We start from the raw sequence: 24,829 nt of genomic DNA, 5'->3' as shown, positions 1-24,829 counted from the left end.
ATGACGGTGCTTCCTTTCGGCTCGTCCATTTTGTTGGGACGTGCCTACTCAAGATCGATGAGATAGTGTACAATTAGCCCGAAGAAAATAAAGAAATTCAGAATCTAAGTACTCCTTAACGTTATGAGAATGAAAGATTTAAGTAATACAGTTCATGTACTTCTCTCTCTCTTTCTACTACTCTAATATGGTATCAGAGCCTAGGGTTTTCTCCTAACCTCATCTTCTTCTTCATCATGTTTTTTCTTTCTTTCTTTCTTGTCTGGCAGATTGATTCCTTCTCACGTTAGTTTCTGCGTATTTCGTCCTTTCCTGTTTCGATGATTGGACTATACTAGCTTCTTCGTTTCTTCAAGACGAAGCCAACGCCACCAGAATTATCTCCATCAGACGCCACACGCGCCGCCAGAAGATTGGGCACGCGTTGTGCCCTTTTCTTACGTGCCTCCACGCTTTGATCTCATTTCTAAGCTCAAGTTGATATCTTCTCTGACCTTAAACTTGAGGAGAGGTGTTAGCTGTATACTTATCTATGCTTAGGATTCTTGTACACCTAGGTTTCTTGTACACTTGAGTTTCTTGGCCTATATATACAAGTTTCTCTTATTGTATTGTATTGATTTTAATAATATAGTTCATATACTTCTCTCTCTCTCTCTCTCTACTATTCTAACAAAAAACATTCAGTTGTCCTTTTAACACTACACAATGATATTAATGAGCTTTTGACTAGGTTTTTTTTTTTTTTTTGCATTCTTTGTAGTTACGTTTTTAACTACTTTTCTTAACCATTTTATCTTCCGCCGTTTGTTTTTTCAACACTTGTACATTATTTTTTCACAAACAAATTAACGAATTAATGAAGCATGAGTGTATCTGCCATAGCAGCTAAGTGGTCACCAAAAATTTTTAGTGCCCGCTACTAAAAATGGACTCTTAAACCATAATTTTGAAAATCAGACCTAACGGGTTGACCAATCCTTGGTCAGGTTCGGATTTGTACTAGAACTGCCCTCTACCAAAAAAAAAAAAAAACTAGTGTATTTTATGAGATTCTTCTTAAATTGCAGTTAAGCCGCTGAACCGGTTGACCCAGTCACGAGTTGGTTGAAATGATCTGGTTGTGTTTCTTGTTTCCTTGCATCAGAAATTATATATCAAATAATTTTGCCAAGGTTTGAAGCCATGGCCTATAATATAGCTAAAGCCTCCCTTGCCATTGCATTATATATATATATTATTTGTATCAAGGACCTATAATATATAATATAGGATAAATTACAAATACGTCTCCTAAAATTTGCTTAAAATATGAATTGCCCTCTGTAGTTTAAAAAATTACAAATACCTCCCTATCAGAATTTTTTATTTAACAAAATTAATTAAAAAAATAAAATTTATAACTGTTCACCTATACAATAATAAAAGTATCTAAATTATTAATTGAAATAAAATTTTAACATTATTAAAAACTATTAATTAACTTAATGATCTATTAATAAAATGATTTATTTGTTATGAAATCAGAAACCCTAAGAGGCATAATGTAATTTTTAAAATCACAGGAATAGTTTATAATTTAAGTAAACCTCAGGAGGTGTGTTTGTAATTTACCCTATAATATATTATATATTACTTTTTAAAATTTAAGGAATGTAAAAATTACTAATTCAATTTTAATTTGTAATTTTTAGCTTAAAAAAATTATTACCTATATTTGTATTTATATACCGATCAAAAAAATATTTATATTTTTTAATATTAATAAAATAATTATAACGTCCCGGTTCAATCTGTTTTGATCTGATAGTTGAACCAGTAACCCATCAAGTTTATTTTTCAATTCGCTCACTGGTCCAATTTTTAAAACGTTGTTATAAAGTTATTAACGCACTAGAGTTTAAAAAGTTACAAAGACTTATTTTGAGAAAATGGTAAAAAGTGACTTTCTAACTTTTAACTAAGCTTTTGGCTTTTTTAGACAAATGATTTGAGAAGTTAGTAAAAAGTAACTTTTGGCTTTTTTTATTAATATTTGTTTATGATGTCAAAATATAATAAAATGACCAAACTACTCCCATTTAGTTTAAAATATTTACAACGTCACCCATGTAATACATTTTGACCCATAAAGGGTAGAATTGTAATTTTATCATTGGCTAAAAACCAACTTCTCAAATGAAAAAAATTTCAAAAAAGTCAACTTTTGGCTTTTGCTACAAACCAAAAAAAAGTGGCTAAGCCAACTTCCCAAAACAAGCCCAAATTTACTCACGTGTCATGATCAAATAGTAGGTCCTCTATTTAAAGGTGAAGAATTATTGTTTATAATCATCGTTTAGAAGTGAAAGAAATTCTGAATCTTGTACTTGTATGTATGAATTCACCCTACTTCGATCTGGATAGTTTCATCTCTTTCCCTGGCAAAGAAATAGCTCTCCCAGTTCATTGGATCAATTTGACCAGGTAGCAAGAGGTTTACCTGAGTGACAAAACACATTAGAAAGCTGCCGAGTACAAAGCAAAGCGCAAGCACGAGTGAAGCTCCAAGGGAGGTTATGCACTGTCCACCTACAAATTTATGCATAAAATGATATGGTCGATGAGCACTACACTGAGCGTCGACTGTAATCAACACCTCCAGCTAAACAACTTTCGCACAAAGAATGCTGGAGAGAGACATGCAAAAAATTACAGAGGTCATGCAGTTTTGTGAATTTAGAACTCTTCGAACTGCATTTCCTGGATGATCTGCCCAAGCTTCATGTACAGAGCTCTCTGCTCCTTAAAACTGAGGTTCATCAAAATCTACATTCACAGAAAATGCCACCAACATAAAACTCCGCGTGTTTATTGATTGATTCTGAATGAGAAACATATCCATGAGTACATGAACATGAGTACACAATCTTACCTGATCCAAAATCATCTCAATTGATAAACTTTGCGGCCCAACAAATGACTGATGATAAATGTATGCGAAAACGGCCATCACCATCTGCATGAACAGGTCAGATTAAGCACAACACTAAACAAACATATGCAAATTATTCATTCCAACAACAGTGACATTTCATTCTCATGTATGAGATTACATAAGAAGATTGTCGGCAAAAAATGGACATCCAAGCCAACCCATCCCATCTAATTTGGGATTGACATTACTTTCGTCCTGCCAAATTTGTCTTTAATTCAATGCAGTTCTTAAGAATCATATTCAAATTGAAGAATAGTTCAAAGCAAAAGGGCTGTGACCTATGAAGCATAGACACGGCAAAATTAGCGCCGTGGCGGTGTCGGACACGGGGACACGCCGGGGACACGTACGGGACACGCCATCTACCGTGTCCCTTTAATTTAATTGTTTTTCTTGTAGGGGACACACGTGTCCAGATCTGGACACAGCGTGAGGCACGGCAAGGAGGGAGAGACAAAGGAGAGAGTGTGAAGGAAGAGAGGGAAGAGAGACAAACCTGTCGAAGATCGAAGCTCCAAACTCCATCAGTCGATCGAACAATCGAACACCCCAGACGATCGCGATCTGTCTCTCTCGCCTTCACAATTTGTCTCTCTCGCGATCGCGACCTCGACCTGTCTCCCTCTCTCTCTCTCCTTCTCTCTCTCCCTTGCTTCTGTGTTTTATCTGAGGGTCTAACTATTATTATTATATATTATATAATAGTTATTATTATTATTATTATATATTATATAATAGTTATTACATAACATATAGTATATTTATAAGATAATATATAATACATATTGTAAGATAATATATACTCATACATATTAATAAAAAAATAAATAAACACATGTATGTAAAATAAAATAAAAAAATTAATTATTTAAAAAATATAATAAATAAATAAAATAATTAATGTGTATTAAAATAAAAATATTTATAAAAAAATTAAAAAATTTGCTGTGTTCCCTGCCGTGTCCGTGTCCCTATTTTTTAGAAATTGCTGTGTCCCGTGTCCGTGTCCGTGCTTCATAGGCCATGACCCGTCACAAATACACAACAGCCTAAACATATTGAAACTCAACACTTTGCTGCATCATCTTGACAGTGAAAACTAATGAAGCAAAATTCTTACTCAACCATTCATATTTGGAACAATGATTGAGCAATGAGCCATATTTGTTTTGTCAATGCGGTAGTAACAACCATTATGTAGCACGTGTGAAGCAAAAGGATTCAATGGACACAACAAAAAGTTAACAGGCGCTTTAAAAAAGGAATAGATTATCCATGTTTATTAGCAGCATAAACATGCCAAAGTATATGTAGACATTTTATTCAAATAGTAACTCAACACAGCAACACAATATGATAGATTTCTTGTAACTGGGGATTGGGAGCACTTTTCTCAGATGATTCAATTGAGATTGCAGCATTCTGTTTCTGATCATTGGCCAATTTTATTGGATAGTTCGGGTGCCGGGGAATGGTCCGACACCATTTTGGTTTGAGAATATGTGGTTGTTAGCAGAGGGGTTTGTGGAGAGGGTGGCTGGTTGGTGGGGCAGCTATAGTGTGGTGGGGATGCCGAGTTGTCGATTAGCTCAGAAGTGGAAACTTCTAAAGTCTGACCTGAGATAGTGGAACTTGGAGGTGTTTCCTTTCAGTCTTACAGGGGTTGGATGAGAAGGAAGTTGGGAAGGGGCTCAGAAGGAGTTTGGTCAGATGGAGGAGATTAACTTTTGTCAAAGATCCAGAAGTTTGTGATTGAAGGATGGGGTGGGGACCGTCATACGAAGTTCTTTCATTGGATGGCAAATGCTCATCGGTGAGTGCATCAAATAGGGAAGATGCGTCTTAACGGGGTGGTTTTGTCAGAGAAGGTTTGGGCAGGTATAGCAGGTTTTTATTAGCATTTATTCCAGGATGAAGGGGAGGTGTGGAAGCCAAGTTCAGAGGAGGTTGCTTTTGATGCTATTTCAGAGGCGGATGTTCTACTGTTAGAGAGGTCTTTTTCAGAGGTGTTGGAGGTGTTGAGGAGCATGCTTGGGGATAAGGCGCCAGGGCCTGATGATTTCTCTATTGCCTTTTTCCAGCAGTGTTGGGGGGTGGTGAAGGCAAAGGTTATGGCCATGTTTGATTAGTTTCATCAAACGGGGCAATTTGAGAAGAGTTTTAATGCGACCTTTATTGCTTTGATTTCTAAGGAAGGGGTGGAGGATATTCAGGATTTTTGCCTGATTAGTCTTTTAGGCAGTGTCTATAAGTTACTGGCTAAAGTTCTATTAGCCAATAGGCTCCGGGGTGTTCTGGAGGAGGTGGTGTCAGAGTCCCAAAATGCTTTTGTCGGTGGGCGGCAGATTTTGGATGCTGTGCTTATGTCAAATGAGTGTGGAGATTTAAGAATCCAGCAAGGAAAGTGATGCAGAATATAAAAAGTTCAAGGACGGCCAAATTCAAGGAAATGATGATATCTGGACATTGGCATGATTTTAAAGAGATCCTAATAGGAATCTTATATAATAATGTTTCTAGTATTATTAGAATTTTATATCATGATTTCTAGAATTTTTAGGTCGAGTATTTTGGTAATTTTCATTATTGTTGTCATGGATTGTAGGGATCATCCATGGGTTGTCTTGGGGGTCAAATTATGTAATTGGGTTTTATTTAGGTTTTTTATTTGATCTTAAACTAGTTTTGGAAGTCTAAGTTATTAAAGTAGTTTCCTTTTTTGGTTCTAGTTAGTTTAGAAAGTCTCTAAAGTTGACATAAAATTATGTAATGCTTTTAATTCAATAGAGTAAATATTTTAAAGAATTTGAAGAGCTTTTGAAGCTTCTTTATGGATTGTATGATGCAATCAAACCTTAGGTGTGATACCTAAGGGATTCTAAGAGTGATTCCTAAATCTATCTTTTTCTTCTCCTTTCTCTATTTTATTTTTTGCACATTCAACAGCCCATAACACTGTTCACGGATACTGTTCATAGTCCCTAAACAATCTCATCTTTCATGGTTAAACTCTTGCCCGTTTATTACCCTAAACAAACCCTACTTGTACCCTATACTCTTATTGCAATTTCAGCCATAAAACCCAATTAAAATCAATCCTAAAGCCCAGATTTGCTGCTGTCCTAATCATCTTGCATCGAGGGGGTTATCTGTAAATTGGATATTGAGAAGTCGCATGACAATGTGAATTGGAAGTTTTTATTGTGTTGGAAAGGATGGGTCTTGGGGATATATGAAGAAGATGGATTTAGTTTTGTATATTTACTGTGCGGATGTCGACTTTGGTTAATGGGACACCGGAAAGCTTTTTCCTGACATGGAGGGGTTTACATTAGGGTGATCCTTTGTCACCTTTATTGTTTATTTTGGTGATGGAAGTTCTGAGTGGGTTATTATTCTGAGCAGTTCAAGGGGGCCTGTTGGCGAGCTTTGTAGTGGGGACAAGTCTTACTCTCCTGGTTGTCTCTTACCTTTTTTATGCGGATGATGTGTTTATTTTCTGTGATGCGGATGCGGATCAAATTAGTCATTTGCGGCATGTGCTTCTGTGTTTTGAGGCTATATTGGGGCTTCGAGTAAACTAACAAAGTCAGAGTTCATTCCGGTGGGTAAGGTGGCCCGGCTTCTAGTGTTGGTAGCAATTTTAGGGTGCAAGGTGGCTACGTTACCGGTTTCTTACTTGGGGTTACCTTTGGGTTCCATTTTTAAGGTGAAAAGGGTTTGGGATGGGGTGGTTTATCATGTGCAATGGCAGTATTTGTCGAAAAGAGGGCGGATCACGTTGATCAAGAGCGTCCTTATGAGTATTCCGACTTATTTCATGTCGGTGCATGCGATTCTTGTGGCAGTTGCAAAGCATTTAGAGAAGTTGCAAAGGGATTTTTTGTGGAGTGGTGGGGAGGAAGGGTTTCATTATCATCTAGGAGCTTGGTATAGGATTTGTGTTCCTAAAGAGGGGTGGTTTGGGAGGTTTGGGAGTTAGGCGCTTGGTTACGTTTAATGTGGCTCTTTTGGGGAAATGATTGTGGCACTTTGTAAGAGAGAGGGACCGGTTGTGGAGGAAGGTGGTGATGGAGAAGTATGATTTGGGCAGGAGGGTGGTGCTCGGGAAGGGCGGGCCAATTCATGGTCGAGGTTTGTGGAAGGAGATTTGATTAGGTCGGGAGAGTTTTGGAGGGTTAGGTTTAAAGTAGGGGTGGAGGATAGGGTTCGATTGTGGAAGGACGGATTGGGTGAGGTGCAAACTTTAGCTACAATGTTTCCTTTGATATTTGGTATTGCACCTGATGTTGAGGAGGTGGTGGCTTCTGTTAGGGTAAGACAAGGGCAGTCATTTGTTTAGAATGTTCATTTGCATCGTGCTATTCAGGATTGGGAGTTGGATCAATTGGTGGATCTTCTGGGGTTTTTATATGGTGTGCAATATGGAGGGGTTAAGGTTGATTCTCTAGTATGGGATTGTCCAAAGTCCAAAGGAGTTTTTTCGGTGCCGTCCTTTTATTTTGTGCTTGCGGGTGGAGATAATGTCCCGTTTCCTTGGAAGTGTATTTGGGTGGTGAGGACTACATCCAAATTTTAGTTTGGACGCGGCCTTAGGGTGTACCTTGACTATTGATAATTTAACTCGCCATTGACATATTTTGGTCAATTAGTGCTATTTCTGTTGTAGGAATGCGGAGTCGGTGGATCATTTGCTTATTCATTGTCTAATTCCGTCTCGGCTTTGGATGTTGATTGTTGCAACTTTTGGTCTAGTTTGGATGCAACTGGGCTCAATGTTAGAGGTGTTGTAGAGTTGAATAGGGGGTAGGGTTGGGATAAGGCGTCATAAGGCTTGGTTGTTGGCTTCCCATTATTTACTGTGGTTGATTTGGTTGGAGCATAATAGGCGTGTTTTTCGGGGTGTCTCATTTAGTTCCTTGGCTAGAGAGCCGGCTTCTTATGGTGCTTCATAGTTGGGTTATAGGTTCGATTGATCTAAATGTTTTGGCTTTTGTAGATTTTGTGGAGGATTTGATTAGTTAGTTTTGTTTGTGATGGATTTGCTTAGTTTGTTCGGTTTGGGTCCTTTGTGGAGCCCATTTTTTGTATTCTTTGCATCGTCTTAATACTTCTTTAATAAAGTATGATTATTTATCCCAAAAATATATATATATATATATATATATATATATGAATGTCGTATTATGTATTGAGAATAAAAATTAACCAATCATCCATCTTATATGGAAGCTACTACAAAGCCAAACCAAGAAACCAATTATTATTAACCCTCGAAAACTATATAAACATATGGTCATAATCACCTTTAAGATATGCTAGGATAACTTTCAATGGTAGGGCAAGTGACCAAGAGATGTTTGCTTGATCTGAACTTTGCTCCGTGGTTAATATGAATCCAAATCTACTAGTGGTTGGTTTGTGAATAGGCTATTTTAATAACTTATTGGGTTTTTGGCAAAAATATGAGGTGAAAAATTTAATATATTTGGGATATTTAGACTTTTTACGAAAAAAAATGTGCAAAAAGTAGAGAGGAAACAGAATCTTTGACTTTTTTGTATAATTCTGACTTTTTAGCTTTTTTAGTAACTTTTCGGCTTTTTAGCTATTATTACTAAGACACCCAAAATACGCAGGCACGTGCAGAACACAAGCCCAAGAATGAAAACAAGAAAGAAAAGATCAGATCATTGAGATAGAAGATGTAATCATGCACTATAATTGCCCTGGACAATGCTCATACGTGGCCTATGAATTATCCATCTCGGACACTCCATACTTGGATAAGAGTATGGGATTGTGTCCAACATGTGTAGACATTCAACTAGCAAGCATATTTAATTATTCAAGTTTACCACAAAACTATATCTAAAACACTCCTATTATGCATGAAATGCTCTATATCACCTTGTGAGCTTCATTTTTACCCAAGGAAGAAAGGAAAAAAAGAAGGAAAAAAAAAATAAAAAGTGTATATTAAGAAATATTAAATTCTCGCCATGTCCCCATGCATTGAACATGAAAATTAAATGAATCAAACATTTAGACATAAACTAAGCGGCCAAGTCCATGTAACTACCATGTTGGTTGATAATATAGTTTTAGGCAGACCATTTTGAAACTTGAAGTATGTCTTGCATAATAACAGAGTCAAAAAGACAACTTTTGTAGTACCAAAACACTTTTCTGCTCCCTTCTTTCCTCTTCTCCAGATAAGTGCTTTCTATCCCTTTCCCCTGACCTTTTACGATTTCTTTGGCTGATAAAACCAACTTCTCTGACTTAGATTTACAAATTTTGAGGTTGAAACTAAGAGTGAAAATCTATAACTCAGATAAAAAAACTTCAGTCTCCTAAGTTTGTGAAATGGAAAAAATAAGACTTCACTCTGGTGTGTGGGAATCAGAATAAAGTCATTTAGCAAATAAAAGTCCCTCCCAAGTTGGCCCTTTGTTTTGGGATGGCGAGCAACTCATGGGAGGGTTCACACAATGGACATTCTTATTAACAAGAGGAAAATAATTGTTAATTGGTGTCGTATACTTATATGTGTAAGGAGGAAGGAGAATCTGTAGATCATCTCCTAATTCATTCTATCTACAGTGGTTGGGGAGATAAAGAGTGTTGGTGTTGTCTCTGTTTGACATTTGTCAGGCATTCCCTAGCACAATGTAGGATTTAATTCTGAGTTGGAAATGGGTATAGTGATGGTGAGTAGGACTCTTGAATGGCTACCAATGAAACATGGATCCGGCTGCAGAAATTTAATTGCTTATCTAATTGTCAAAATCTGATTTCGTATAAAAACATGCATGACACATTAAGGATATGTTAATTCGCTAAATTCTGAAAAAAAAAGTAAAGTACTACTTTAATCCCATTTTTTTCTTAATTGGTATATATATATAAATAAATAAATAAATATTTATTGAAAAACTATTCTTGTATTTATTATAAGTTATAACAATTATATTCTAATATTATGCAAAAATTATTATAATATCAATTTCATAATAGTTCAAATATGTGATCTAAAGTGTCCGAAGAAAAGTATCCAATAGTTATTAAAAATAATATCAAGTATCAGATATGTTTAAGAAGTATCAACTATGTATCTGTGAGTCTTTGTATCCAATGTAGGTATGATATGGATAAGACTCCCTTCTAAAAGTATATGTGCTTCATAGATAGCTACTCCGTGGATCATTTTTTAATTCATTCTATCTAGGGTGGCTAGGGAGGTATGGTTGTAGGTGTTTGACTTTGTTTGACATTGTTGTTGGGCGTTCCCAACCACAATGTAGGATTTATATTAGAGTTGGAAAGGGGTAAAGTGAGGGCAAGTAGGAGGCTTGGATGGATACTCTGTTGTGTCTAATGTGGTATCTTCGACATGAAGTGCATAGATGTTCTTTTGAGGATTTGGGGATCTCAATTTATATCAAGGAAAAATAGATCTTTGGGTCAAGGATGAACATAGATGTTCTTTTGAGGATTTGGGGATCTCAATTTATATCAAGGAAAAATAGATCTTTGGGTCAAGGATCAACACCCCCGACACATATTTGGATTTTGTTGACACTCTAGGTACTTGAGTTGTATAGAGGTTTTGACTTTGTATACTTACACTGTACCCCCTTGTTTCTTTTTCTTAAAATTTATTTCCTTATTTTAAAAATAAAAAGAAGAAGAAGAATCTAAAGCTCCTCAATTTGCGTCTTTTAGTTTGACTTGAAAATAGCTTAGTGCAAACATCGTGAAATTTACTTATGGTTTTTCAGTCCATCCATAAACCTTTGTTAATTTTTTCCCTATTTGTACTATTTATGCTTATTTTTCATTCATTCTCTACAATTTATCCTAGTTTTTAATACCACAGGATGTCACAATATTGAAAAACACAAAACAATGTATATTGATGAACTTGTGTTGTGATCTGGCAAAGAGAGGCCTCTTATTGAATTTTGTCTTTCCTGTCATCGTATTCTCACATTGCCCCATCAAGGCCAAAGAATCTCTCCCACATATTTAGCACCAAAATAGGGAAGATGGTATGGGAAACATAAACTTCAATAGGTTAAATACGTAAGATTAGTAATGTATCTCTGTTAGATGTTTATTTTTAAAACGTGCCAATCTTCTCAGACCAGATGGAATAACATTTTTTTCTCCAAAATAAAAAATTCATGGGATAATAAGCTCATTAGTCGAAACCAAAGGGGCACGTGACAAGCAATTAGAATTTTTTTTTTTTTTTTTTTTTTTTCCTTTCCTGGCTTGTCACCTGGCAGTACATTCCATCCTCACCCAAGTACAAAAATTATACAACCTTTTGCACAGCTTACCTGGCAATCCATTCTATCAGTCATTCCACCATGTCCAGGAATACTATCACCAAAATCCTGAAACAAGAAAGAAATTTAAAAAATAGAATCAACATCTGTGACCTTCAATGCCATCTACAGTAATTTATAGAATGAAAAACAATAGACAACCTTAATCTTGAAGGCTCTTTTAAAACCACTTGCGAAAAAACCTCCAAAAGGTGCTATTATTGATGCAAAAAGACCAAGCCACACCGCATGCCATTGAACAGGTAAAACCTGGGCTTCTCTCCAAGGAAACTGCAGAAGAAAATGACAAATGTTAAAGCATTATATTTTTTCATATATAAGTAAATGAAAATTGCAAAAAAAGGAAGGGGGTGCAGCCAAAATACACAGGTATAGAGAAGAATGCAAGCATTCTAATCAAAAGTCCAATGAAAACACACAAGCATTCTGATCAAAATCCAAGAATGCAATGTGGACAACAAAACTCCTAACAGCTTATGAGCTGGAACATCTAACCCTTGGAAACATCTTCTATTCCTCTCCCACCACACGCACCATATTAAGCACAAGGGGCCACCTCTCACATTTTCCTCGCACACTCTTAATTCAACCTTTATTCCAACAAGCAACAAACTCTTCCATCATGCAACAAAAATTGGCTGACACCAGGCCACGAGGACATTTCCCAGCATCTCAAGTTATCAATCTTGAAAATAGCATCCCAAGTGGCAGTCAAAGCAAAAAAAGCAACCTTCATTGGAGCCTTCGTAGGTCACATCCTTTTCCAATGAAAATTGGACAGACCAACATCCCTTAGTTCCTATATCAAGAACACACAGAATATCCTACTCTTGTGAGGCTTCGACCTTGAACAATCCCCTTCTCAAGCATTTGTCCATACAGCTTTTCCAAAAACAAATTTGTAGGCTCCACCTCCCAACCCATCAAGGTCAATTTAATTAATTAATGAAGAATGGCTTAGCAGAAAATGGAAATGTGGAGACATCTCTTATATTCGAAGTATAGAAACTTTGGTAATGGAAAGCAAATTGTTGGTGAAAATTCTGGTGCACATATGTTCAGTTAGTGTTCTCTTACCCATTTAGGAACCCACACTGGTAAAGTGAAGTACTCCGGTTTGAACAACGGACCAGGATCACAATGAAGCCAACGAGTTGACAAATCCTGTATATATTACCACCATGGGAACAGAGACAAATTTCTTCAATGTTGGACACAAGTTTTTAAATAAAAATGCCATATTATTGAATCATAACGTTTACCTTCCTTGGACATGTTAGCCACTCATAGCGACCCATAATATTTGCAAGCTGTGTGAACAATAGACATTGCAAAATCTCATAAACACAAGTATAATACTGAGTCTTCTGCATTTTATTTAATATGTATGCATGGAATGAATATGCTTTTTAGTGAATTAACATTGACTAACAAAATCTAACGAAAAAGGCACAAGCACTAAGACTGCGCGGCAGATTTAAAAAGAAATTCTGACATCATTTAACTGTGACTGCTAGAGTCATGATACACTATTTATGGTTAGATATGAATAGAAGTACAGGATCTGTGAGACCAATGCAAGGCAGCCCATTTTTTTGGAATCCGTAGAGAAGGGAAAATAAAAGTTTATCAGGATGGAGTTGGAACCCAATAAAAAGTCAAAACTATACTATAAAATGAGATCTACTCTCAAAGTAATGTACCTTCCAATACTAATCAACAATCAATATGTGCATTCAAAATTAAAGTGCTTCTCATTCCCACTTAAAAGGAGTGCTCACCATAAATGCAGAGATGATAGTTGTAACAGATGCTCCAATGAAACCTTCCCATGTTTTCTTCGGAGATAACTTGATCAAAGGGGTTCTTCCAAAGAAGAAACCGAAGAAATAAGCAGCAATATCATTGATAACAATAAGTGATGCTGGAAGAAGAAACCTGTGTTAAAAACGAAGACATAATTAATTTTTTTCTTATTCAAGAGCAATACTCTCACATTGAAACAGGGTAGGGAGAAAGAACAAAGAAGAAACAATATAGAATTCCAAAAACTTGGCACTCACACAATGAAGCCATCTGAAATGCAAAAAACTCATGGTGCATAAATGTCAATTACTCACAGAAGACAAAAATGGAAAATTGAAATTGAATGCAGTGGTTATGTATTCCCAAAATTCCAAGGAGGGAAAAAAAACAGGACCATTATTGCTATCGCCTCAAGTGATACTTAAATGCCTTCTAGTTTTCTGTTCTTTTTCCTTCTTTTTGGTATGCTTTGTGTGTAAGTGTGTGTGATTGTTTGTTTCCCATTTCAACTAAAGCCTTCATGCCCCTTAGCCTGATCACTTTGTTACTCAATTATAGAAAAAAAATTCAGGAAACAAGACTAGGACAGGAAAGATCATGTAAAGCCCCCTCCCAAATGTATTTTACATGAAGGGTACACAGTATCAAACAACAGTACACCAACAACATAATGGGTTACACATTAGAGTTTGATATAACTACAAAATCAAAAAAGTTTCTAAGATACATTACCAAAAAATTCCTTCAAAAATGTTGGCTACTGTGAAGGAGGCCTGTGTGGACACCACAATTAGAATCATGTGTGTCCATGCGTATTGGCTAAATTGATACTTGTACATCTTCTTCTTTAGTGTGAGAATGAACCACATAAAACCTGAGTTCAGCAGAAAGGAATCACAAATGATGTCAGGGAAATACTATACTAACAGCAATAAACCAGTAACATAACAGAGAAGCCTTTTCTTTTTTCGTTTTTGATAGGCAATATAAACAATTTTGTTAAAGGCAGCCAACAAAAAGAGGGCACAACCCTGTATACATGAAGTATTCAGAAAAACAAGGCCTGTATACATGAAGTATTCAGCAAAACACGACCCCGTATACATGAAGTATTCAACTCCTTGGGGCCACGCCTGCTTGCTCTGCCCAAGATTTGCCTGATCCACGTGGAGAAGATACTTTGCCTGAGTCTCGGGATTAGTCGAGGTGAGCATAAGCTGGCTCGGATACCCAGTCATAAAAAAAAAAAAGCATATAAAAAAAGGGTAAATTACACTAACCTCCCTTGAGACTTAGAGAAAATATGGTTACCTCACAAGTCTGGCATAATTATATTGGGTTCCCACAAGGTTTTAATTCGCATAGCACGTAGTCCCCTCTTCATCAATTATTCATTAGGCATATGGATGAAAAAAATGTTGTCGTCATATTCTTTACACTGAAGTGTATATTTTACTTTGTTTATTTCCGTGTCTTCACACCATTTGTATTAGTTTCAGTCCCTTTATCCTTACTAGTTGTTTGGGATGATCTAAATAAGTGCACTTTTTGACTTTTTACGAAAAAATATGTAGAAAAATAGAGAGGTGATGTGACTCAAAAAAGATTAAAAAAAAAAAACAAAAACAAACAAAAACAAAAACAAAAAAGTGTGCTAATATAGATCATGCCAAACAACCTCTAAAAGGGGGTTATTGTAATTATGCTAGAACTGTGAGGGTTGGTGTATTTTCTCCAAACCTCAGTAGAGAACAGTGTAATTTACGAAAACAAAATAGAACAGAATAGGATCAAAATTTCATGCACAATGAATCATGCCTATTTGTTTCCAAAGACATAATTTACAATCAAGATACAGATCTGCAATGGTTAAGATTCCTCAAACCCATTGCAGAAGAATAAACATAACAAATAACTCACCTGCAATATATAAGAAATAGCAGGTAACCATGTGATACTTGATAAAAATGCTCACGAGTTGATATAAGAATTTGTCAGATGTAACAGTGTTGACAAGCCGTTGACTGAGAATGCGGCCATATACAAACAGCATAGCAGTGAAGAAAAAGTGCCTGGAAACAAACAGTTGAAATTTAACACGAACAGGAGTAACCTATCATATTTTAGCAACAAACACTTAGAGATCATGACAGAAATATTGTGGACATTGGCAAACCTCAAAAACAGGTCAGACAAGTACAAGCTACCAGTTGAAAAGATACATCATGTTTTGCTAAGCATTATACAGTTGCACCAGCTAACAATTCAAAGAACTGATGCCTAAATGCGCTCATCTTCAAACTAACATAAAATGCATACTTATCCAAACAAGATGGCTAGAATTGTGCAAGGCAGGTAGGTCTGATACACTAACAAAAAGATACATGTTTTGATACGTATTATATAGTTGCGCCAAAGTTAACAGTTCAAAGAATTGTTGCCTAAAAGCGCCCAACTTAAAACTAACAGAAAGTGTGTACTTATCCAAACAAGACGGCTAGAATTGTGCAAAGCAGGTCTGATACACCAAGAAATTAAAGAACAGCTCAGTAGTCGTCATTCATTCAAGTAATGAGCTCTCTCCATGAATTGACTCTCCCAGAGAAACAACAAACTTCAGTTGATAAGGTTGACACACTACAAGAATCTGTTTTAACATACCAATTCAATAGCCTAAATCCTGGCAGGTGACTATCTTCATGCGCTTTCCTGAGAAGATTGAACAGCTCTTTTGCCATGAAAATTTGGATAACAACCACCATGGCCCAAATACAGAGATGACCCATGTAGATTATGAGTACAAAGCCCCCAATCATCCAAATTGATGAATATACACGAGTCAACATTGATCTGTATTTGCTTTGATCATTAATAAGTAAATGCCTTCCATTTTCTTTGCTATCCTCTGTAGGAACCTGACAGCCAACCGAGAAAAAAGAGAAAAGAAAAACATTAACCCCTATCATTCCGAAGAAGTCATACATGGTATATCCCTTTCAATATTTTTTTATCGTAGTAGATAACCAGAAAAAGTTTCTAAAAAGCAACCATTTCCAACTGTCTTGTTCTAAAAATCAACACCCATGGCTTCATGAAGAAGAAGAACCCCCAAGCCCAAGCAACAAGATAGATTTTAGCTTTCCTCAATAAAGTACTAATGATCAAGTTTTGTAAGGTTAAGCATTATTTTATAGATATTTGCAACGAACAAGGATGACTGTATTTTTCTATAAGAGATTGCAGTAAGTAAATAAATTGTAAAACAAAGTTACCAACCTCATTTGAGCGTTTACGATGCCGAAGCCGTCCAGTATTTGCTGCTGGGGCACTGCCATGATCCTTCTGCATAGCTCTTCAGCTTACTTTTTACACAGCTAACAAGAAACAATATATAAAAATGTTTTTCCTTTATACATAAATATGGTTATACACAAAGCCCTGAAACAGCAAGACAAACAACGACATTCATGAGGAAGATATTCTTAATAGCATTGCAAATTAATGGAAAAAATTTCAAAGGTAAAATGATTTATGAAGCCAAGCTGATATTTTAATGTGTTGACACTGCAAATTTGAGGCACAACAATCCCAATCAACATCGTAGAAGAATTTGTCATTGTTAAAAGAAACCAAATTTACATGGGCAACAAGTTCAAACTAGAGCAAAATGATAGCAATTACAATTAACAAGTAAATACGATGCAAATAAATAGGAGTAGACCAATAAGTGTTGTTTTACCACTGTATAAAACCACACCTAATAAGGGAACTAGAGAGGGATTTGATCAAAAACCTCTTATGGAAAAGATAACATAATATTTGTAGCAGGAGCATCATTCATGTAAAGCAAGCAATAAATGTTGAAGCAGGAAAGAAGCCGGAGATAACCAAGCAATTATTCCAGTCTTATCCCTCACTAAGAAGCACGGACATAAACACGTGATACGACACGGACACGCGGACAAGTTAATTTTTAAAAAATGCAGGACACAACATATTGGGGACACGTGCGAAAAATATAATTTTATATATTTATTATATGTTATGTTTTTAAATATCTAATATGTATTTTATGTCAAATATTTAATTTTATCAAATTTATCAACTTTAGATATGCTATTTTAATAAAAAAATTAAAAATTTTAATTTCTTCTAAAAAATATAGTCTTCAGCGTGTCCTTAACGTGTCCTCAACGTGTTCCTAGCATGCCCTCAACGTGTTGTGTCCCAAGTGTCCCAGCATGTCCTACTCTTTCCAGCGTGTCCGACATGTGTCCGACACTCGTACGTGACCTCCAGAGAGGTGTCCGTGCTTCATAGCTCCCTCAACAACAAAACACCAACTCAACTCTATGACCAATTCATAATTTTTATTTAACCCATCCACCAAATACAACGCAAATTTTGAGCAGAGATATAGGTCAATTTTTTTATTTTTAATTTTAATTTTTTTCCTTTTCTTGTCACTCAACTTCCGTCTTTTTCACTTTCATCTTCATTGACCCACTTTAAAACTAGATCATCTCACTCCTCAGTAGTTCATTAACCAAACTCCTTCACAAATCTGAGATGACTAATTAACATTCACTTATTTGTTTTCTACTTGGTACCATCTCATTGTTGTCGGAGAGAAACAAATCAGAATAATAACCAATATTGCAAATATATATGTATATATTTACATTAAATTGCTACAAGTCCTCAAGCCTTACATTTTCAATGAAGAAAATAACTATGACTTGTTAAATTACACCAAATGTCACATTAGTTCATCAAAACTTGTTTTGAATTGTTGGGTACAGATACAAAGAAATCATTGTAAGATGTGAGAAACCGAGCTTTGTATTTAAAGAAAGTTAAAGAAACTCATTATGTTATAGTAAAAGTAGGAGGACCATAAAAAATGATATCATTTGATTGAAACCCTAACAATAGGATTTCAAAAAAGAATGAAAAGAATTATTTGGCTTACCCATGAATGAGGTAGAGACCATGTATGTATAATAGATCCATGATACAATTGACAAAATGATATAAATAAGGAAACAATATTAAATCAGTGATTGACACAATCACAGATTATATACATAATACTAAAAATAAAAATATTCTATGTACTCTAATTTCTATGTTCAATAACAATAGAGCTTTTGAAAAAGGGAAGAAAGAAAAGTTTTAGGCAAATGCTTTGGGAAAAAGATAACTTATAATAAATTCAACAGATTAGATGTAGTGGCCAATCCAAGAAGAAGGCTTCTCTTTTGCCCTTTGTTTAGAAAAGGTAAAAAGTGTAAAAAAACAACGCCCAATTAATACACATTAATGCGTATTTGGGTGAGGAAAGATTGAGTACACACCTTTGGCATAATGCACAAAGTGTAACAACTCAAAACCTCTTAATTTACATTTGAAGTGCAAAAGGATCAAGGAAGTCATGTCCCATTTAGGGGGGTAAAATCTGGTCAAACCACATGGAAAATATAAATAAATATGTTAACTAAACCAGTCCTCAAGTGATGCATCAGATGAAACCACTATGTAGATTGTCGAAGACTCGAACTGTGAAGGAGCTCAAGACACATATGTCCAAACCAGGGAGATTCGAAGGGGGTGTAATTTGATGGAGGAGAGGGAATTGAGGAAAGCAGAAGAGAGAGGTAGTGCAATGTATAAGAAACTAGCAGAGAGATAGAGAGCAATAATATGTATGAATAGAGAAAATATATGTATCCAAAAACATAGATCTCTCTCTCTCTCTCTCTCTCTCTCTCTCTCTCTCTCTCAGTATATATATATATATATATATATAAGAAGAAAAAATAAGATAAACCAAATCAAACCAAATGAAGCCTCATGTCATGTCCCAATCAACTAGGGTCGGTTATATAAAAAAAAAAATTCTCCATTCTGCTTAATCAAGGGTCATATGTTGACTTAAATCAAATAAATTCATACTCTTCTTTACTATAGTATCCCGTGTCAATTTAGGTCTTCCCCTCCCCTTAGTGTTTCCATCAACCATGGTCCTATCGCACTTCCTCACCGTTGCCTCCACTAATCAATAGAGAGAGAGATAACATAGAGATAAAATACAAGAACATAGTATAGAAAGAATAAATCTCATAATTGACTAAGAATCAATAAATAAGATATAAGGTATAGATAGACAAGGTCCTATGTAAAACCTATACACGTGCAAGGGCTACCAATAGTTAGGAGACATGTGCCCAATAAGTTGTCCATATGAGAGGGACACATATCACTAGCCTCTTTCTCATTCTCTCCAACAGATAAATTCTTGCATAGCTAAAAGTGTACATCTAAGCACAAGATGTGATGGAGTCTCTGTGGCATCAACCCTTATCTCTCCCTCATCCCTTAACTCTCCCTCATGACCCACTAAACCAAAACCTTCGTAAAGTCCTTCAGGTGACATGTGACTTGTAGATATGACCATCTACACACTCAAAATAGCATCGGTGGAAAATTATAAATTTATTTAAAAAAATTACCTAGATGCCAGTTATTTTGCGACACACTGGTCAAACAATATCAAACTTAGGAAATGCAAGCAATTATTGAAATACTATCAAGTTTAATTCTATCTTATGGAAGCTACAATACATATTGCATGAGAATAACTCGGAAAAGGCAGGGAAAAAACACCTAAAAGGAGACAATCACAATGTTAAACAAATGACCTAACTCAATCACTACAAATCTTTGAGCAAGCACAGTTTGAACTTCGACCCTTTACTGGCCTTTACTTCCATGATCCTAACAACCCAAAATACACCTTCAGCTACTAGTTAATGCCTACATAAATAACAAGTAACTTAAAGATGTTCAAACTAAAATTTATCCAAAAATAATAATAAAAAAAAAAAAGATGTTCAAACTAAAAGTGCCTACACATATGGATTAGTTCACCAAGATCATGGCTGAGGAAGAACTAGTCTCAAGTTGGACTCTCCCTAAGCTTAGCCAATGCACATGGTTTTGGATGATCTTATGCATCCACAAGTTAATATTGTCATAAAAAAAATCCCATACTCTTGTGGAATTTCTATCAAACATGTGACTTCCATGCCTAGATACCCATGGTTTGCTTATATTATACTACAGTTTCAAGTTCAATATCAGCATAATTTCAAATTTTACTCAAAAGTCCCAAATCTTAGCCTTTACCACCAACTGCTTTCTCAACACAATTATATATGGATACCAATGAATACGTTGGATACCTTCATATACATTTCGGGTCTATTTCCTAACCTGGTTAAAGGGGGTTTTGGGTTTTAAGTTTTGTGATAAGTGTTTGTTCCAATCTATGAGGCATGGGTATTTCGACAAATACCTGTAACCCTACCTGCACCGAGTATCGGTACTTCGTATAGTACTTCTATATGCATACCAGGTACACGAAACATGTATCAAATTTTTTCTTTTTAATTTTTGCTGTATCCAAACGTAGCTAGTGTATATCTAAATCATACCGTACCTTAGTTAAAACAATATTTTCTTCTAATAAAAAGGTAAAACAAATTTCATTAGACTTTATTTATTTATGTTAATGCTTAGCATGATTTTAAAATTAAATTATGATTTGTAAATTATTTAATATAATAACATTTAATTTTTGTTTATACCTTTATTTTTTTGCATTAGATGTGAATTGTAAATTGGATCTCAACAAACCAAGTTATTTAACTAATTTTTGTGTGTTATTCCAAATTAAAAATAATTTTTTTTTACAAACATACCAGCCTCGCCCGTATCTACGTTTTTTAGATTTTATCATATCGACGTACCCACACCCGTGCTTCATAGGTTCCAATTATTATGCACTCTGTACTGTTTGTGCTTGTGTACCCATTCAGTTTAGGTCAGGGTTGTGTTGGATAGTTTGATATATTGTTGGGCAAATCTGCTTATAGGTTAGGATAATCGGTCACTTTAACCGTACATAATAAACACAATGAATCTCAAAATTAACATTTCAAGTGTAAAATGTGAAAAAAACCCTTTTGAAAATACAACTGAAACTTAAATGTGAGAAGCAGAAGCGATTCTTACTGCAAAATCTGTACTCCTGCAGACCTCGTTTTTCAAATTTTGAACCTGGAGATTCAAACCACAGCAAATTTAACCCCCCAAAAAATAAAATAATAATCGTTATGTGTACCATAAAATCATATAAGTACATAAATATGGGGAGGGAGAGAGAGAGAGAGAGCAGCTTCGGTTGAGACAGTACACTGAGGGAGAAGGGAGAAAGAGGGTACCTCAAAACACCAAAGTAGAGCATCGAGACGCGAATATTTATCAAGTTGTGAGTGGAAGCAAAAAGAGCATTCGTTGGTAATTTTAAGAAAAAACAAATTTTAGTTAGTAAGGAAAATTAGTTGTGTTTTGTAAAGTTTACAATTTATATTTTTTTATTTACAGATATTAATAAACAAGTTTATGAATTTTTTTTTTATAAAAATGAAAATAAAAACATATTTAGTACACATGTTATGGGAATTTTTTTCTTGAAAACAAGTCGAAATGGTGATCACGTGAAAGGAGACGGTTGTTGACAATCGCAAATTATGGTTGGATGTGGTTATTGGATGTCAAAGGTGTTGATTGGAGGTTGTTATTGGTTGTCAGAGGCGATTGGCGGTAGCTAGAGGTAGTTGTCAGTGGTTAGAGGTAGTAGTCGAAGGTGATTGTTGACGATTGGAGATGGTGGTTCGTCGCTCCAAGTGGTTACTTAATGTGGCCGCAGATGTGATGTGGTGACCAATGGTGGTTGCTATCGGTGAGAGAAGATGGCTGCAGATGGTTGTCGGAAGATATCACCGACGATGGTTGGAAGTGGGACTAGTCGATGGTGATAATGAGTTGTGGGTGAAGGGGGTAAAAAAAATTAAATAGGTGAATTTTTTTAGGGCAAATTACATATACCTCCCTCTAGGTTTAGTTAAATTACAGATACTCCTTGAGGCTTTGAAATTTACAGATCCCTCCCTGAGATTTATATTTTCATAACAATTTGCCCCTTAATTTGTTATGCAAATATAACCTTCAAGGGAGTATCTGTAATTTCTCAAACCTTAGGGAGTATCTGTAATTTTGCTAAACCTCGAGGGAGTATATGTAATTTGCCCTTTTTTATGATTATAAAAATTTAGTAAATTTTGTAAATTGTTTATAAGTTTTTGAAAATGAAAATAGATACTAAACAAGTTTTTGTTTAGATTTAATTTAATTTTTTTTTGTTAATATAAACAAAAAAAACTATAATATACAAAGGTGGGTTTGGATTTTTAACTTTGTATCCTTTATTTTTTCTATTTCATTTTTAAATTATCAATTTTATCTGTTTAATCTTAAAGTATTTGATTTCAATATATACGATTCAATTAGAGACAATTCATCTAAATCGATAATGGTGAAAATCTAAACTAATGAGCAAAAATATAATTTTACAATGGATAAATTATATTTACCTTTTTATAAGGTTTGAAAAAAATTACAAGCAGCCTCATTGTTTTGACATAGTTACATTAATGTTGTGTTTGGTTAGAGGATTTAAGAAGGGATTTGGAAAGGAAAAAGGAAAAGGTGTGTGAAACTAGGTGAAATATAAGCATATTTTATTCACATTTCACCTACCTTTTCCATTTCCCTTTCCAAATCCCCCAACCAAACACAGCATAAGTTTTTTAAGATTTTAATTCATATAACACGTTAACTCCTTATAATGGTTAGAAAAAATTTAACATTGATTGGTTCATAACAAGATGGGGCCAAACACATAGAGCCCAAAGGAGAATTGTGAGGCCCATGATAAGAAAGGGTAACAAGACTACATCCCCGTCCAATGGGATAAGATAATACAAAAGACTTTTGGTCGACAAGGAAATGGTCACATAATCGATCAAGTTAACATGAATGATGGCATAACGACGCCACGCAACAGATATATAACACTAAAATGGCGACTAAGTCATAAATTAGATGATATCACGCCAAGGGAGCATAATTTAATGATAATATTTGAGATAAAAGGGTTCGATAGAGTAATAAGACAATGGTACAAAAACAATCTCCACAAAATGTATTTTTACAATTTTGGTCGTTTATCCTAGAAGAAAAGATACTGACTTGACAGTTGGAGTACTTTTCTGGCCAAACACTTCTGATAAAGCAACCCTTACGGTTGTGCAAATTTGTAGGAAAATTGAATTCTTATATTATCAATATATTTTTTCATTAATAATTCATTACTTATATCGATGAAAAAAATATGTTATTATCTATTTAACACTAAGATAGAACTTCTCAAATGTTTCTTTGCTTTTTGATCAATCCATGGCTCAAGAAAACCATAAGGAGGGAAGTGCATGCCCATGAGAATATCTACCAATATCTTAGTTTGGCTCCAGGTCATCTTCCACCACAGAGTTTTGGGGTTTTGGTTGGAATCGAGGTGCATATATCATGAATAAACCAATGCTTTCTGGAATAAGCACCTCAGGCTTGAGCAAATGAGAAGGTGTGATGTATATGCTAGGGTTGAAGGTGGGTGGTAGTATATGGATAAGGTTAAGATGGGAAGGTGGTGGGACTTTGTCATGGGGTGGCAATGGGTTGGAGGTAAGCTTGTCTTTTTGGGGTGGAGCTATGATCTTATTATCAATAAGATCTTGAATCCCACAACGAAGTTGAAAACAACGGTCAGTATCATGACCGTGTTGTTGGTGGAAGGCACAATACTTGGTGGGATCATGGCTACGTGGAAGTGGATTAGGAAAAAGTTGGGGATCAAGGAGCTTGAGGTACTCCTTTTTCTCTAAAACTTTCATGGCTCAGATTAGGACATGTGGAGAGGGTGAAACCTTCAGTTTCAAGGTCGGGTTGAAGTGGTTGGTTGCGGATCGATATCAGCAAAAAGGTTTTCCATTTTGGTAAAAGTGGTGACCGTGTTGATTTCTAAGGGTATGGAATTGGCAGCATTGGCAGTTGTGCTACTACTGGGAGTAACATTGAAACTGCGATTGAACATCTTTCTTACAGGCTCATTTCCTTCTGTAATGATCCCTTGTTTGATAGTATCCTCAATTTGAACCCCAATCTCATGGAGGTCCTTGAAATTGAAGAGTGAGAGAACTATCATTCTCTGCAGTAATCCTCTATGCAGATTTTTGACAACCATGCGGACTTGATCTTTTTCCAAGGGTTGGCTTGTCATCATGGCTGCCTTTGTTCTCTACCTAGTGAGAAATGCCATGAAGCTCTCGTTGGGCACTTATCGGTTTGCCTTCAGCTCCCGGATGCTTACCGCAATCTGGGTGTTGTAAGAATATTGGGTGACGAAAGCCTTGGCTAACTTCTCCCAACTCTGTTTTATTAGTCCTCTAACTTGGCATACTAGATGGCAGTTCAACACTTAAAATTGAATGTATTAAGTAAAAATCAATTAAACTCATTTGATAAGCACAATAAGTATCACTTAAAAAATTAAGTGACTCTTAAAATGTTGATTGAAAGTTAAGAAAAATTTGAGTAATAAGAAACTTACTTAATTTTAATTGAATTTATGAATACATATATATAAGCATCAACATACACATTATGATCTCAAAAATGTCGTCGTCGCCACCATTGCTAATGGTGTCACCACCTGCCACTATCATTA

General features: G+C 35.4%; 1 protein-coding gene across 7 annotated transcripts; it reads right to left on the bottom strand.

Annotated features, from left to right (window-relative positions):
• Positions 1–2,281: 2,281 nt before the first annotated feature.
• On the bottom strand, positions 2,282–21,538 carry LOC114258118 (phosphatidate cytidylyltransferase 1). Of its 7 annotated transcripts, XR_014339980.1 has the most exons (14): positions 21,426–21,538; positions 21,217–21,261; positions 16,417–16,578; positions 15,802–16,055; positions 15,061–15,212; positions 13,873–14,014; positions 13,116–13,272; positions 12,597–12,644; positions 12,412–12,498; positions 11,476–11,604; positions 11,326–11,382; positions 2,915–2,998; positions 2,576–2,808; positions 2,282–2,482 (listed from the first exon to the last, which is right to left on the bottom strand). XR_014339980.1 is itself a non-coding variant. In XM_028197980.2 (13 exons), exons 3-13 carry the CDS (start codon positions 16,486–16,488, stop codon positions 2,719–2,721), a joined length of 1,272 nt encoding a protein of 423 aa, XP_028053781.2. In that variant the 5' UTR covers positions 16,489–16,578; positions 21,217–21,261; positions 21,426–21,538; the 3' UTR covers positions 2,282–2,718. The 7 variants fall into 7 exon arrangements, 5 of the variants coding, with proteins under 5 accessions (XP_028053781.2, XP_028053784.2, XP_028053783.2 ...); XR_014339979.1 differs by having other exon boundaries at positions 21,217–21,426; XM_028197980.2 differs by having other exon boundaries at positions 2,282–2,808.
• Between the last annotated feature and the right edge of the window lie 3,291 nt (positions 21,539–24,829).

Source organism: Camellia sinensis, chromosome 9 (genome assembly GCF_055761805.1).
Source record: "Camellia sinensis isolate YWXY chromosome 9, ASM5576180v1, whole genome shotgun sequence".
NCBI classification, from domain to species: domain Eukaryota; kingdom Viridiplantae; phylum Streptophyta; class Magnoliopsida; order Ericales; family Theaceae; genus Camellia; species Camellia sinensis.
Note: the sequence above shows the minus strand (reverse complement) of the source record. Positions and strands in the feature narration are given on the sequence as shown.